The sequence below is a fragment of the Astatotilapia calliptera genome, chromosome 15 (genome assembly GCF_964374335.1).
Source record: "Astatotilapia calliptera chromosome 15, fAstCal68.1, whole genome shotgun sequence".
NCBI lineage: Eukaryota > Metazoa > Chordata > Actinopteri > Cichliformes > Cichlidae > Astatotilapia > Astatotilapia calliptera.
The window spans coordinates 28890245-28902352 of record NC_137436.1 but is presented as its reverse complement, the minus strand read 5'-3'; the positions used below and the strand labels follow the sequence as shown (position 1 = coordinate 28902352).

The 12108-nt window shown below is 46.7% G+C and overlaps 1 protein-coding gene and 1 long non-coding RNA gene across 4 annotated transcripts; one reads left to right on the top strand and one right to left on the bottom strand.

The window, feature by feature from the left end:
* Positions 1–511: 511 nt before the first annotated feature.
* Positions 512–3592, top strand: LOC145420594 (uncharacterized). 3 transcript variants are annotated; one of them, XR_013901922.1, is made up of 5 exons: positions 512–800; positions 1243–1278; positions 1637–1789; positions 2156–2246; positions 2841–3592. It is a non-coding gene; the product is annotated as an uncharacterized LOC145420594 (long non-coding RNA). The 3 variants fall into 3 exon arrangements; XR_013901921.1 differs by having other exon boundaries at positions 519–547; positions 669–1278; XR_013901920.1 differs by having other exon boundaries at positions 512–1278.
* Positions 3593–7462: 3870 nt separating this feature from the next.
* Positions 7463–10052, bottom strand: LOC145420304 (uncharacterized). The gene is made up of 4 exons (XM_080289390.1): positions 9939–10052; positions 9646–9829; positions 7931–9241; positions 7463–7482 (listed from the first exon to the last, which is right to left on the bottom strand). The coding sequence occupies exons 1-4, from the start codon at positions 10050–10052 to the stop codon at positions 7463–7465; spliced, it is 1629 nt and encodes a 542-aa protein (XP_080145516.1).
* Positions 10053–12108: the final 2056 nt, after the last annotated feature.

Genomic DNA, 12108 nt, shown 5'->3' with positions numbered 1-12108 from the left:
ACCTTAGCACGTTGGAGCAGTAGTGATGGTAAATTTGATTCTTTTTACTGAATCGAGTTTTAATGAGTCATTCACCAAAGTGAATCGGTTTTTTGAGTCACTGTTTATTGTTGATTCACTGAGTCAGTGGACCAGAGAGTGCAAAAAATTTACATTTTCACTCAAACTTAATTTGTTTCTCTTTTCATGTAAATCCTACTGCTAAGATGAATGATTCTATAAAAAAAACAACTATTTTATAGAGCAAAAAAAGAGCAAAAACATTTCTAAAATTAAGCAATTTCCTATCAAAATTGCTTAATAAACATTTATTTGGTTTATTTTTATTTTATTAGTATTTTCCTTAGATGTTAAATATATATTTTCTCATCTAAATGTCCACTGAAATGTGAGCCAGAGGGCGGTAATGCGCCTTAACATTGGTTGCCAACCAAAAAGAAGAAGAAGCTGTGAGCCAGGAGGGAGGGGGTGAGTGATTGAGTGATTGGCTTACGCTTACGATTCAGCACACACTGAAAAAAAGGGACTGGCCATCTCTTGGATTTATGTAAGCATCTTGCATGCATTTAACACAATTGCCTCATGTTTTAAAGTTAAATGTAACTATATAGTGTAAAAACTACATGATATGCAGAAAGGGTGTATTAAATTGTTCATATCATGTTCAGGTGACGTAAGTCAATAAGATAGCAACGTTAAATCTCGTGAAACCACGCGTGATTTCATCTCGCGGGCTTTGGATCGTGGTTTAAAAAAGGCATCCATCTCAGTCAAGTCGAGCAGCCAACTCTACGTTTTTGGTATGTCTTGATTTTTTGAATTCATTTTTACCATAATTCAGCCAAATGTAGTTAAACGTCTAGAGTGTCGCCATGTAACATGCTAAAAAAGAGCCGTTAGCTTATTTGCTGTTTTATCTGTTGTCAAAGAATTGGCGCTTTTTCATTTGAATTTGTCTTTGGCACAAGAGCCGTAATATCACATTAAACCTAATTACGAGGCACTCTCAACATAATTTGGTTTTCTGTGTGAATAGATTTGTCAACTGACTCTTCAGTTACATTGTGTATTTACTGCACCGTGGTGTTAGTGAGATTTTGGACATTGAACAGCTTTAGCTAATATCATCAGCGGCATTATGCTAGCTTACATCCCTACCCCTCCTGCCCTCACCTGCTGTCCTTTTGTTTTTGTTTTTTTTGCTGCACATTGAGAGACCACATCTATTCTGCATTTCACCAGGAGTCAGCTGATGGATTGTGGGTTCAAGGTGTTATGGTAAGAAAGTATATTCTATTTTCGTTTCTGTAACTTAATTATAATAGGTTTTTTATAATTATTAGATGCATGCATACTCACCCTATTAATACAACTGAGAGATCCAAAATCTGCCATAGGTTTATCTTATACCTGTATGTATTGCCAGAAAGGTGATTACTGGACTCGCATTAATGCACACTTGAACTGAAATGAGGTTGTAACTTGTGGGTTGTTGGGTTGCAAATCAGAAACAAACATCTTTGGATTTTTTTTAATCCCATAAGATCTGGAAACACAGTTTTTATTCAACAAAACATTACTGATTAACCAAGCACAGTGCCTGCTGTTATTTCAAAATAATTTTATGTCATTTCAGATAAAATGCAGCATTCCAGTGCATCCCAACCATGCCTTTACAGTCAAGGTTTCTGACGGAGCTGAGTTTTTCTCTGACAGTCTGCTGAAAGTGTTTGCAAAGTGATCGGGGGAACAGGGCACAAAGCTAAAGGATGTAGCTGCCATAATGACAGTAAGAACTTTAAAATTCTTTAACTACAAAGTGTATATGTATTGCATTAGGTCAGTAAAAGATTTTTATGCTACATCCATTGAAACAGTCAACTATTACCTGTGAGTAATGATTCCACTAAAAGGATGCCATAATTTTCGTCATGCATTTACTGGCCCACTGAGAAAAAATTATCTTTTTTTAAAAATAAATGTTCTGGAAACTATATATCCATAAAGTTGATGTCAAACAGGAACTTTTGATATTGCTTTGTAGATGCTGGTGTTGCATGTTGACTGGTTTAAAAAGTCAAGAGTTTTTGTCTGGGATCATTTTCTTCTGTGCTACTGAAAAGTTCACAAATCTCTGTTTTCTTTGTTATAATAGTCAAGGATGACATTAATGCTCGGAGTCCCTCATCAAAGTGCTCCGCATCTGTGTGAAAGACAATTGCAACATCTTGGTGCAGGAGTTCATGGTGAGTGTTTTATGAGTAGATTGTGGCTTTGCAACATTTAAAAATGCATTTAGTTATCCACTTGATCCTCATTGGACTGGTTAGGACCAGTAGTCCTCTTTAATAATTTGAAGTTCACATGAGGCCTGGTAGTGAACTCGGCCGCCGGCCCTTGAGGCCCCATCCCCACCCCTGTATTAGGGGTCACATCAGTGTGAAAAAACTTTAAATTTGTCATTCTAATGAACAAAGGAAAATCCCACCAATATTTATATTAGCTTTTGTTTGAAAAAATGACCAACTGACCAACAGCTAACCAAATTGTGGGGCTGAAAGTCTAAATTCTAACATCTTCTGAGTGACATAACCTGGATTTCTGATGGGCCGGTGTCTTTCTAACAAAAACTAATGTAAAGCATTTGAAATTATTATGTTTTTCACCCTCTCTTAGAAACTCTGTTAGACCATGAATGGCAGCATGGCAGGCCACTCTTTGGCTATAGCTATTTACTATGTTGCTTGCATTGGTTTAAATTACTCTAACATTAGAACTGGTAGATTCAAAAGAGATGAGTTTAAAAAGGAATCTTAAAGAAATGTTTTGTGTTTAACCAGGACTTGACTGAGGCCACTGCACAGATTGAGAAAACCACAATGAACATCTGTCTCCAGAGGATGCGGCAGGCAATGACTTTTCTGATGTTGTTCTTCAAGATCTGGATAACGTGACCTTTGCAGTAGCCATGCTGTTTGGACCTTTTTTATTCCTTCAACATGAGTTACCCATCACAACTCTGCTACACTTTTGAGGTGATTCAATGGGTGGTAATGGAGTTGGATGCAACTCAGCTCTCAAGAAAAGCTCACAACTAAGACAAAACTGCTCCTGCAACGAAGCTCACTGTTATGCATGTGAGGTGACCAGCTCTAGGTGAGAGGACATTTAAATCTCACACTTGTTCTGCTGCATTTTTGAAGCTCAATTCCAGGAACGGATCGCAGGGTTCATTTTTATATACTCTGCAACTGCCATGAGGACGAGCCGTTTTTTGTTGTTGTTTGTTTTTCCTTTTGCTCTGTACAAGTTCTGTTTGTCTGTTTGGCAGCATTTTTAAATTTCTCTTTGTATTTTTTCTTTCTTTTACTAGTGAAGAGATGTAGCGTGAACAGTTATACAGTCTAAATATCCCATATGGGTCGTGTGAAATGGTATTTTCAGTTTCATTCAGTTGAAGTAAAGAACGTTGAATATTTCTAAGTGTGCTGTTTTGAACCAAGATGTCACAGTATGATCAGTGCTGTAATTTTTGACAGTCACTGTATCAATGTTATTTTTGCGTCTCTTGAATAAAGGTTTTGACCTGCAAGTGCTAATTTCTTTAGTTATTGGGGTAAAATGGGTAGTGTTAATAGGAAGGTGTTTGCCAATTCAGTAACCTAATTTAATGTTAATGGAAACTAACATTACCTCAAATTGTTTAGTCATAATTGTTGTTTAACTGAATCTTGACGTTAGAGGCCTTAAATAGAATGTTTTGTATTGTTCTTTCCCAACATTTTTCAAAAGAAACAGTCCAATTTCTGTGCTGTGATTGATTCCAGAGAACACGGAAGAACTGACATTATTTAACTGTTGATTTATATAGATTCAGTAGAGGAGTAATGTCAGTTTAATTCTTTACCTACTGTCAATGCAGTGAAATTAGACATTTTGTTTTGAAAGGTTACTGGTGGATGCCAGCAACCATCTTGGAAGAGAACAATACAATCTGTTATAAGGCCTCCATTTGAAAATTGTGTATTTGATACCAGAATATAATAGCAAAATGTAATTTGAAGATAACATGTAGTATTTAAGGGACCAAGTAGTATTGGGTAAAAGTTATTGAATCGTGTTGGGATAACGTGAGAAAATTGTGAAGGATTAAAATATTCCAAGAGCTCAAATTACTTCATCAAAACATGTTTAAGTCACATTTTATCAACACAAATTGCACAAGTTTATTGAACATGAATAAATCGTGTTAATTTAACTCAATTGTTTAAGTTGCTGCCAAAGCAAAACATCTGTGTGCAACAAATGTCCACCATTGAATTAAGTAAATCCAACAACATATTTTTTTCAGTGCAGGAGGGAGGAGGTAAGGCTACGTTCACACTGCAGGTCTTAATGCTCAATTCCGATTTTTTGATCAAATCCGATTTTCTTGTCTGCTTGTTCACACTACAAATAAAATGCGACTGCAAACGCTCTCTAGTGTGAACGCTCAAAGCGGCCCGCATGCGCAAAAGAAGATGTCACACACAACGCGCTCTGTTTAGACTCAGAGCAAACAATATTGTTTGACTGATGGCCCTTAATATAAAGACTTCGGACTTTACGTTTCCCAATTTTTGCTTTAAGTTATTTTCTTATTTACATAATAATGTAGATAACCTAATAATTATCCTTATTGCTGTTTTAGAGGAGCGGTGCTTCAAAGGATAGTTGCAGATTTCTGTCAGAATCTGCAGATTATACAGTACAAATAAAATGTTCACGTTTCTCCAACGTTGTCTTCCCAACAGTTTCACTGACATCTACACTGGATGGCCAGGAAGCGTTCGCGATGTGTTATCGGGCGCTTTTCCGGTGCTGATAATTGGCGTCTGTCTTGTGTCAGTGACGTAAAAGATGGATTTAATGCGACTTGACCGTTCAAACAGCAGTCGCTTTCTAAAACATCGGATATGTATCGGATTCAGTACCACATACGAAAGTGACCCAGATCGGATTTGAAAATATTGGATTTGCACCATTCACACTGTCATACCATACGATTCAACACGGGAGGGGGTTAGTGAGTGATTCGTTCGCTCTATGATTCAGTACAGGCGGGAGGGGGTGAGCGAGTCCTGAGTGATTCGCTTATGCTTACGATTCAGCACAGGAAGGGAGGGGGTGAGTAGCTCAAATGTGCTGTTAGCATGTTAGCAGAGTGATGCTACAGTGAACCGAGGAGCTATTTTCTTGATGTGAGCTTCTACTCAGGGTTTTTTCTTCCAGTTCAGAGCAGAATTTTTTTTGTTAAGATACTGGATGTTGTGTTTTTCTCCACAATTTTAATTATAAGCTAGATACATTGCTGCTAACAGCAACAGGGATGAGTCAGTGAGTCAGTTGGGCTTGTGAATCATGATTCATGAGTCAGTAAACTCAGCGGTGCCCAACCCCCGGGCCTCGGCAGGGCTGGACTGGGACTGTCACTACCCGATCCGTACCGGAAACCCGATCGGTACCCCGCATGCGCAAATCTTACGTCACTTCCTCTCTTTGCGACATTCAATATATTTGAATGATGCGGTTAGCGCCCAGTTAGCTCCTAGCATTTCTCAACAGCTCTGCCTCCTTTTCGACTGCCCGGGACATTTAAACAATGGATAATCCGTATACAAAGAAATTCATGCTTTTCTCCTCAACAGAGAGCGTCCCCTGATTGAGCAACAGCGCCGTAAAATAAGAAGAATGGCGCCTAATTACAGAGTTAATAATGCAGACTTTGTAATATCTCACGTGTAGATTCATCAGCCAGATGAAGTGTTTACTGACAATTGACAGTGATAGCGCACATCATCATCACTATTCCAACAATCCTCTCCTCACAGACAAGCATAAAGACACTCGACTATCGCTAAATCAAATTTAACACACGTTTGTAATGACGCTAATTCAGTTTATAATAGGGTTTATTCGCTCGGTCAGCAGGTGGCGGTATCCTCGTACACTGGGGAGTACACTGCCATTAAACGAACAGAAGAAGAAGAAAACATCTGCACATGCGCAGTACGGATCGGGTAGACCCGATTTGTTATTCTTAACATCTTAACAGATACTCTGACCTGTAACTATCGTAAAACACTACGACTGGAAGTAGAAACCTTTCGCGCATGCGGGGTACCGATCGGGTTTCCGGTACGGATCGGGTAGTGACAGGGACAAAAAAATCGGCCCGGGCATTTTGACTAAAGACCGGCCCACCAAAAATGTGACGTCATTCAGGGGTAAAACCGCAAAGGATTCTGGGAACTTGTGGCAAGAGGTACTAGCGCATGCAGGCTTTCAATTGAACTCAGTTACACAGCGATAAAAAGAAACACAAAAAATGCCAAGAAGCTGTTGTTGTCACGGCTCGGCTGTGTGGCAGGCAGGAGGAGGACCCAAACGCAAAACTCACAGACACGGGGATGAACTCAAAATCACAGCTTTAATGCTGGAATGGCAGAACATAGGAAATACAAAACTAAACTGGGAAAAGTAAACTAACACTCGGAGGGAGAGACACAGGGAAATCCACGCAGCATGAGGGACGACGTCACACTGAACAGAGGGAGACGCAGACAGAAATACACAGAGGGTTAACGAGGGAAGTGGGAACACACGGGGAACACAGGTGACACTGATAATCATAACGAGACAGGGCGGGGTGAACTGAACACTGACGGGAGAGGTGAAACAGGAAGTACAGGAGGAGAGAGAGCACGAGTAGAACCCCAACGTAACAGGCAGGGGAGACATGGAATAAACACGAAAGGGGACGAGGGCTCATAAATACATAGAGGGTACACAGGGGGAAGAGAGAGCACGGGGAGAACTTAGACATAATGGGCAGGGGAAGCATGGAATAAAATACAAACATACAAGGAAACTAAGAACGCTGGGCCAACATGGCCCAGGACCATGACAGTACCCCCCCCTCAAGGGCTGGCTCCAGACAGCCCAAACACAGAAAAACAAAACCAAACAGAAAACAACCCAGGGCGGGCGGCGGGGGCCCAGGACGGAGGGCCCGGAACAGAAAACAAAAGAGGAGCACAGCAAACACCGGAGCCCAAGAAAACAACCCAAACACAGAGCAGTTCAGGGGGCCGACCATGCGGAAGGCAACGGCGGAGACGTGGAACCAGTTCAGGGGGCCGACCGTGCGGAAGGCAACGGCGGAGACGCGGAACCAGTTCAGGGGGCCGACCGTGCGCAAGGCAACGGCGGCGACGCGGAAACAGTTCAGGAGGCCGACCGTGCGCAAGGCAACGGCGGCGACGCGGAAACAGTACAGGAGGCCGGCCGTGCGCAAGGCAACGGCGGCGACGCGGAAACAGTACAGGAGGCCGGCCGTGCGCAAGGCAGCGGCGGCGGCGAAGGAGACGACGGAGCAGTTCAGGGGGCCGACCGCGCGGAAGGCAGCGGCGGCCCTCCAGTCTCAGGCGTGCTGGCCATGGCCTGGTGGGCACAGGACCAGACAAGGCGGAAGCTGGACCAGACGAAGCAGCTGATGAGGAGGCTGGACCAGACGAAGCAGCTGATGAGGAGGCTGGACCAGACGAAGCAGCTGATGAGGAGGCTGGACCAGACGAAGCAGCTGATGAGGAGGCTGGACCAGACGAAGCAGCTGAGGAGGCTGCAGCAGACGAAGACTCGGAGGCCGCAGCAGACGAGGACGAAGACTCGGAGGCCGGACCAGACGAGGACGAAGACTCGGAGGCCGGACCAGGCGAGGTTGCAGAGGCTGAGGCCGGGCCAGGCGAGGTTGCAGAGGCTGAGGCCGGGCCAGGCGAGGTTGCAGAGGCTGAGGCCGGGCCAGGCGAGGTTGCAGAGGCTGAGGCCGGGCCAGGCGAGGTTGCAGAGGCTGAGGCCGGGCCAGGCGGAGCTGCAGAGGCTGAGGCCGGGCCAGGCGGAGCTGCAGAGGCTGAGGCCGGGCCAGGCGGAGCTGCAGAGGCTGAGGCCGGGCCAGGCGGGGTTGCAGAGGCTGAGGCCGGGCCAGGCGGGGTTGCAGAGGCTGAGGCCGGGCCAGGCGGAGCTGCAGAAGCACAGGTAGAGGCTGGCCCAGGCGTAGCAGAAGCGGTCGCAGATGGCGGCTGGACAGGCTCCTCGGGCCCTCCAGCTGATGCGGCGTGAGGCTGGACAGGCCCCTCGGACCCTCCAGCGGAGACAGGAGGCTGAACGGGCCCCTCGGACCCTCCAGCGGAGACAGGAGGCTGAACGGGCCCCTCGGACCCTCCAGCGGAGACAGGAGGCTGAACGGGCCCCTCGGACCCTCCAGCGGAGACAGGAGGCTGAACGGGCCCCTCGGACCCTCCAGCGGAGACAGGGAGGTGCTGGCCGGGCTCACTGGAACCCCCAGCGGACGAGGTAGATGGCGGCGTGGGGGCCGCGGAGTCCTGGATGAGCTCATCCGAGCTTCCAGCAAGAGCTGATGTAGAGCCAGAGAGAATTGGGGCCCCGGGCTCAACGTTAAGCTGGCTAGAAAACCGCACTGCTACGGGGAACAGGGCCAAGGGTTCAGGTGGGACCTGAGCTGCTGGACACACGGGGACCTGAGCTGCTGGACACACGGGGACCTGAGCTGCTGGACACACGGGGACCTGAGCTGCTGGACACACGGGGACCTGAGCTGCTGTCTGTAGTAACGGTGGTGGTGAGAGTGGAGTAGGTAGTGGAGATAATGACTTCACAGGGGAACGAACTAGAGGTAGTGACGGTTGTGGTGCTGGTGGTTGAGTGGGTGACTGTGCTAAAGGAGGCTGCACTGGGGACACTGGAGACCGCACTGGGGACACTGGAGACCGCACTGGGGACACTGGAGACCGCACTGGGGACACTGGAGACCGCACTGGGGACACTGGAGACCGCACTGGGGACACTGGAGACTGCACTGGGGACACTGGAGACTGCAGTGATGGTTGTAGTGGAGGTGTAACGGGTGAAGGAGTGGCTGAAGTGGCTGTGGGTCGGGCGGCTAGTGGCTCAGCTACAGGGTATGGTAACGGCAGGGCTATGGGTTGAATGACTGACTGAGTAGCAGCCTGAGTGGCTGGGTGTAGCGACGGTTGTGGTGAAAGAGAAACAGGTGGTAGTGTGGATGACGGAACTAAGGGCGACTGAGTGGCAGACCGAACTGATGACTGAAGCGATGGTAGAGGTGAAAATGGAGCGTGTGGTGGAGTTAATGGCTGAGCTAGCGGGGACACAGGAGACTGAACTGAGGGGGACACAGGAGACTGAACTGAGGGGGACACAGGAGACTGAACTGAGGGGGACACTGGAGACTGAACTGAGGGGGACACTGGAGACTGAACTGAGGGGGACACTGGAGACTGAACTGAGGGGGACACTGGAGACTGAACTGAGGGGGACACTGGAGACTGAGCTGAGGGTGGCTGCGAGGGAGCTAACTGAGCTGAGGGTGGCTGCGAGGGAGCTAACTGAGCTGAGGGTGGCTGCGAGGGAGCTAACTGAGCTGAGGGTGGCTGCGAGGGAGCTAACTGAGCTGAGGGTGGCTGCGAGGGAGCTAACTGAGCTGTGAAGGGCTGCGAGGGAGCTAACTGAGCTGTGAAGGGCTGCGAGGGAGCTGACTGAGCTGTGAAGGGCTGCGAGGGAACTGACCGAGCTGGAAGCAGCAGCGAGGGAGCCGACGGAGCTTCTGGTAGCACAGCAGGTGAATTAGAAGGCCGAATGTCCGGCTGTGGGGTGGCGCGTCGGCGGCGTGAATGCCGTTTCCTTTTTGATGATGGCTCTGACGGGCCGAGCGGCTCCACATCCGGGCCTTCAGGCAGGTGGGTAGTAGCAGCTGGGGGATGAAGGTGGAGCTCGTTGCGGATTAAATCCTGTTCGAGTGGGTGGAGCGCACTGAGTAGCCAGGGAAGACCAGAGATTAAACGCTGTAGTTTGGTTTCCACAGCACGGCGAAATTCCTTCCCCTCACGTTCGAGCCACAGATGCAGGAGTCTTTCCACGGAGTAGATAATGTCCAGACGCAGTTCTTCTGGTGGGTTGAGTGCTGCTGGGTCCATATCTGGTGACGTCGTACTGTCACGGCTCGGCTGTGTGGCAGGCAGGAGGAGGACCCAAACGCAAAACTCACAGACACGGGGATGAACTCAAAATCACAGCTTTAATGCTGGAATGGCAGAACATAGGAAATACAAAACTAAACTGGGAAAAGTAAACTAACACTCGGAGGGAGATACACAGGGAAATCCACGCAGCATGAGGGACGACGTCACACTGAACAGAGGGAGACGCAGACAGAAATACACAGAGGGTTAACGAGGGAAGTGGGAACACACGGGGAACACAGGTGACACTGATAATCATAACGAGACAGGGCGGGGTGAACTGAACACTGACGGGAGAGGTGAAACAGGAAGTACAGGAGGAGAGAGAGCACGAGTAGAACCCCAACGTAACAGGCAGGGGAGACATGGAATAAACACGAAAGGGGACGAGGGCTCATAAATACATAGAGGGTACACAGGGGGAAGAGAGAGCACGGGGAGAACTTAGACATAATGGGCAGGGGAAGCATGGAATAAAATACAAACATACAAGGAAACTAAGAACGCTGGGCCAACATGGCCCAGGACCATGACAGTTGTATTATTAACTGCAAAAACTGTTGTGCCAAAAAGTGATTTCCGGTATTTGCCAAAAAATGATTCCTCGTATTTAAATTGCTATAAGTAACTTGTTGGGCTATAATATGTGAAACATATGTCAAATGCATCCCTCATGGATGACATAAAGTCATCTCTCCATCTCTCTCTCCTGCTCTTTTATTTCTCTCTCTTGCTCCATCTCTCTCTGCTGCTCTTCTGTCTCCTCTGTCACAGACTTCTCCACTTTTGATGATAAATCAGCCTGGTGCAACATGTAAGGATTGGCACAATTTGTTAAGATTTTGAGGAGTTTGAGAAACTAACCTTAAGCATAAAATAAAATTTACTATCAGTAACTTCATAGCACCCGACCAGCAGTATATAAACTCCGTCATGCTAGCTAGTACGCAGTACCAGTTATTCTAAGTGACTGTAAAAAGTCAGCACAACGAAAATAAACTCCACCTAAACTTGGTTTATATCTGACACAGATAGACAGCAGGTCATAACTTCTTACCTGAAGTTCAGTTCCTCTGCCACTATGACCAGCGGCCGCCTCGGGTCTCTCCTCCTCTTGCCTCCCCTTTCCCTTATCCACCTGCTGGCCTCCACCACTTGCTGAGGTTGCTAAATCTGTGGAAGCTATGCCATAGCTACCGCCAAACAATTCAGTTATTTTTGCACATTTGGCAGCGTCTGCCTGAAGGGCTTGTTTCTTTTTGGCCCTAATTTTTTCTGCACCTCCTTTCCTTTTTTTGTTCTCCATTTTCTTTAGTTCATCTATAAGATTGCTAAACAAGGGGGAGGGTGCAACCGACCTCCTCGGCTGTAATTGGTCCAGCCCAGAGTCGATCATGACCAATTGGCCAATCCAACACCTTTCATTATTTATACCCTTCCAAAAAAAAAAAAAAAATCGATCAGCCCATAAAAACAAAAAATCGCCAGCGGCCCACCAGGCAAATGCCCGGCATGCCCGATGCCCAGTCCAGCTATGGGCCTCGGACCAGTACCTGTCCGTGAGTCGTTTGGTACCGGGCCGCAAGAGTTGAGGCTCAGGTGTGAAATGTATGGTTTTCAGGGTTGTTATTGTTTTTATCGTTAACTCGGTTTTCCTGGGTCTTTTCAAGTGTGTTATGAATAAATCTTCTTTTTTCGGTACCGGTACTAGTTTTATTTTGTTGTATTTATCCGTGACACCTTAAAGGCCGTTCCGTGAAAATATTGTTGGGCATAAACTGGTTCGTGGCGCAAAAAAGGTTTGGGACCGCTGAGTAAAGTGATTCTCGAGTATTGAACGATTCATTCATGATTCGCGCATCACTACAGAGCAGTATGCATCACGTGATAGAGCAGCTGTGGCGTGCGAGACCTGTCGGTGGTCTGGTTCAGCATTTGGAGCTTCGCTACCAACCCAGCATTTCATCTCCGAAAAAGTTATCCCCGAGAGAAGTAAAGCAAGTGTGTGTGT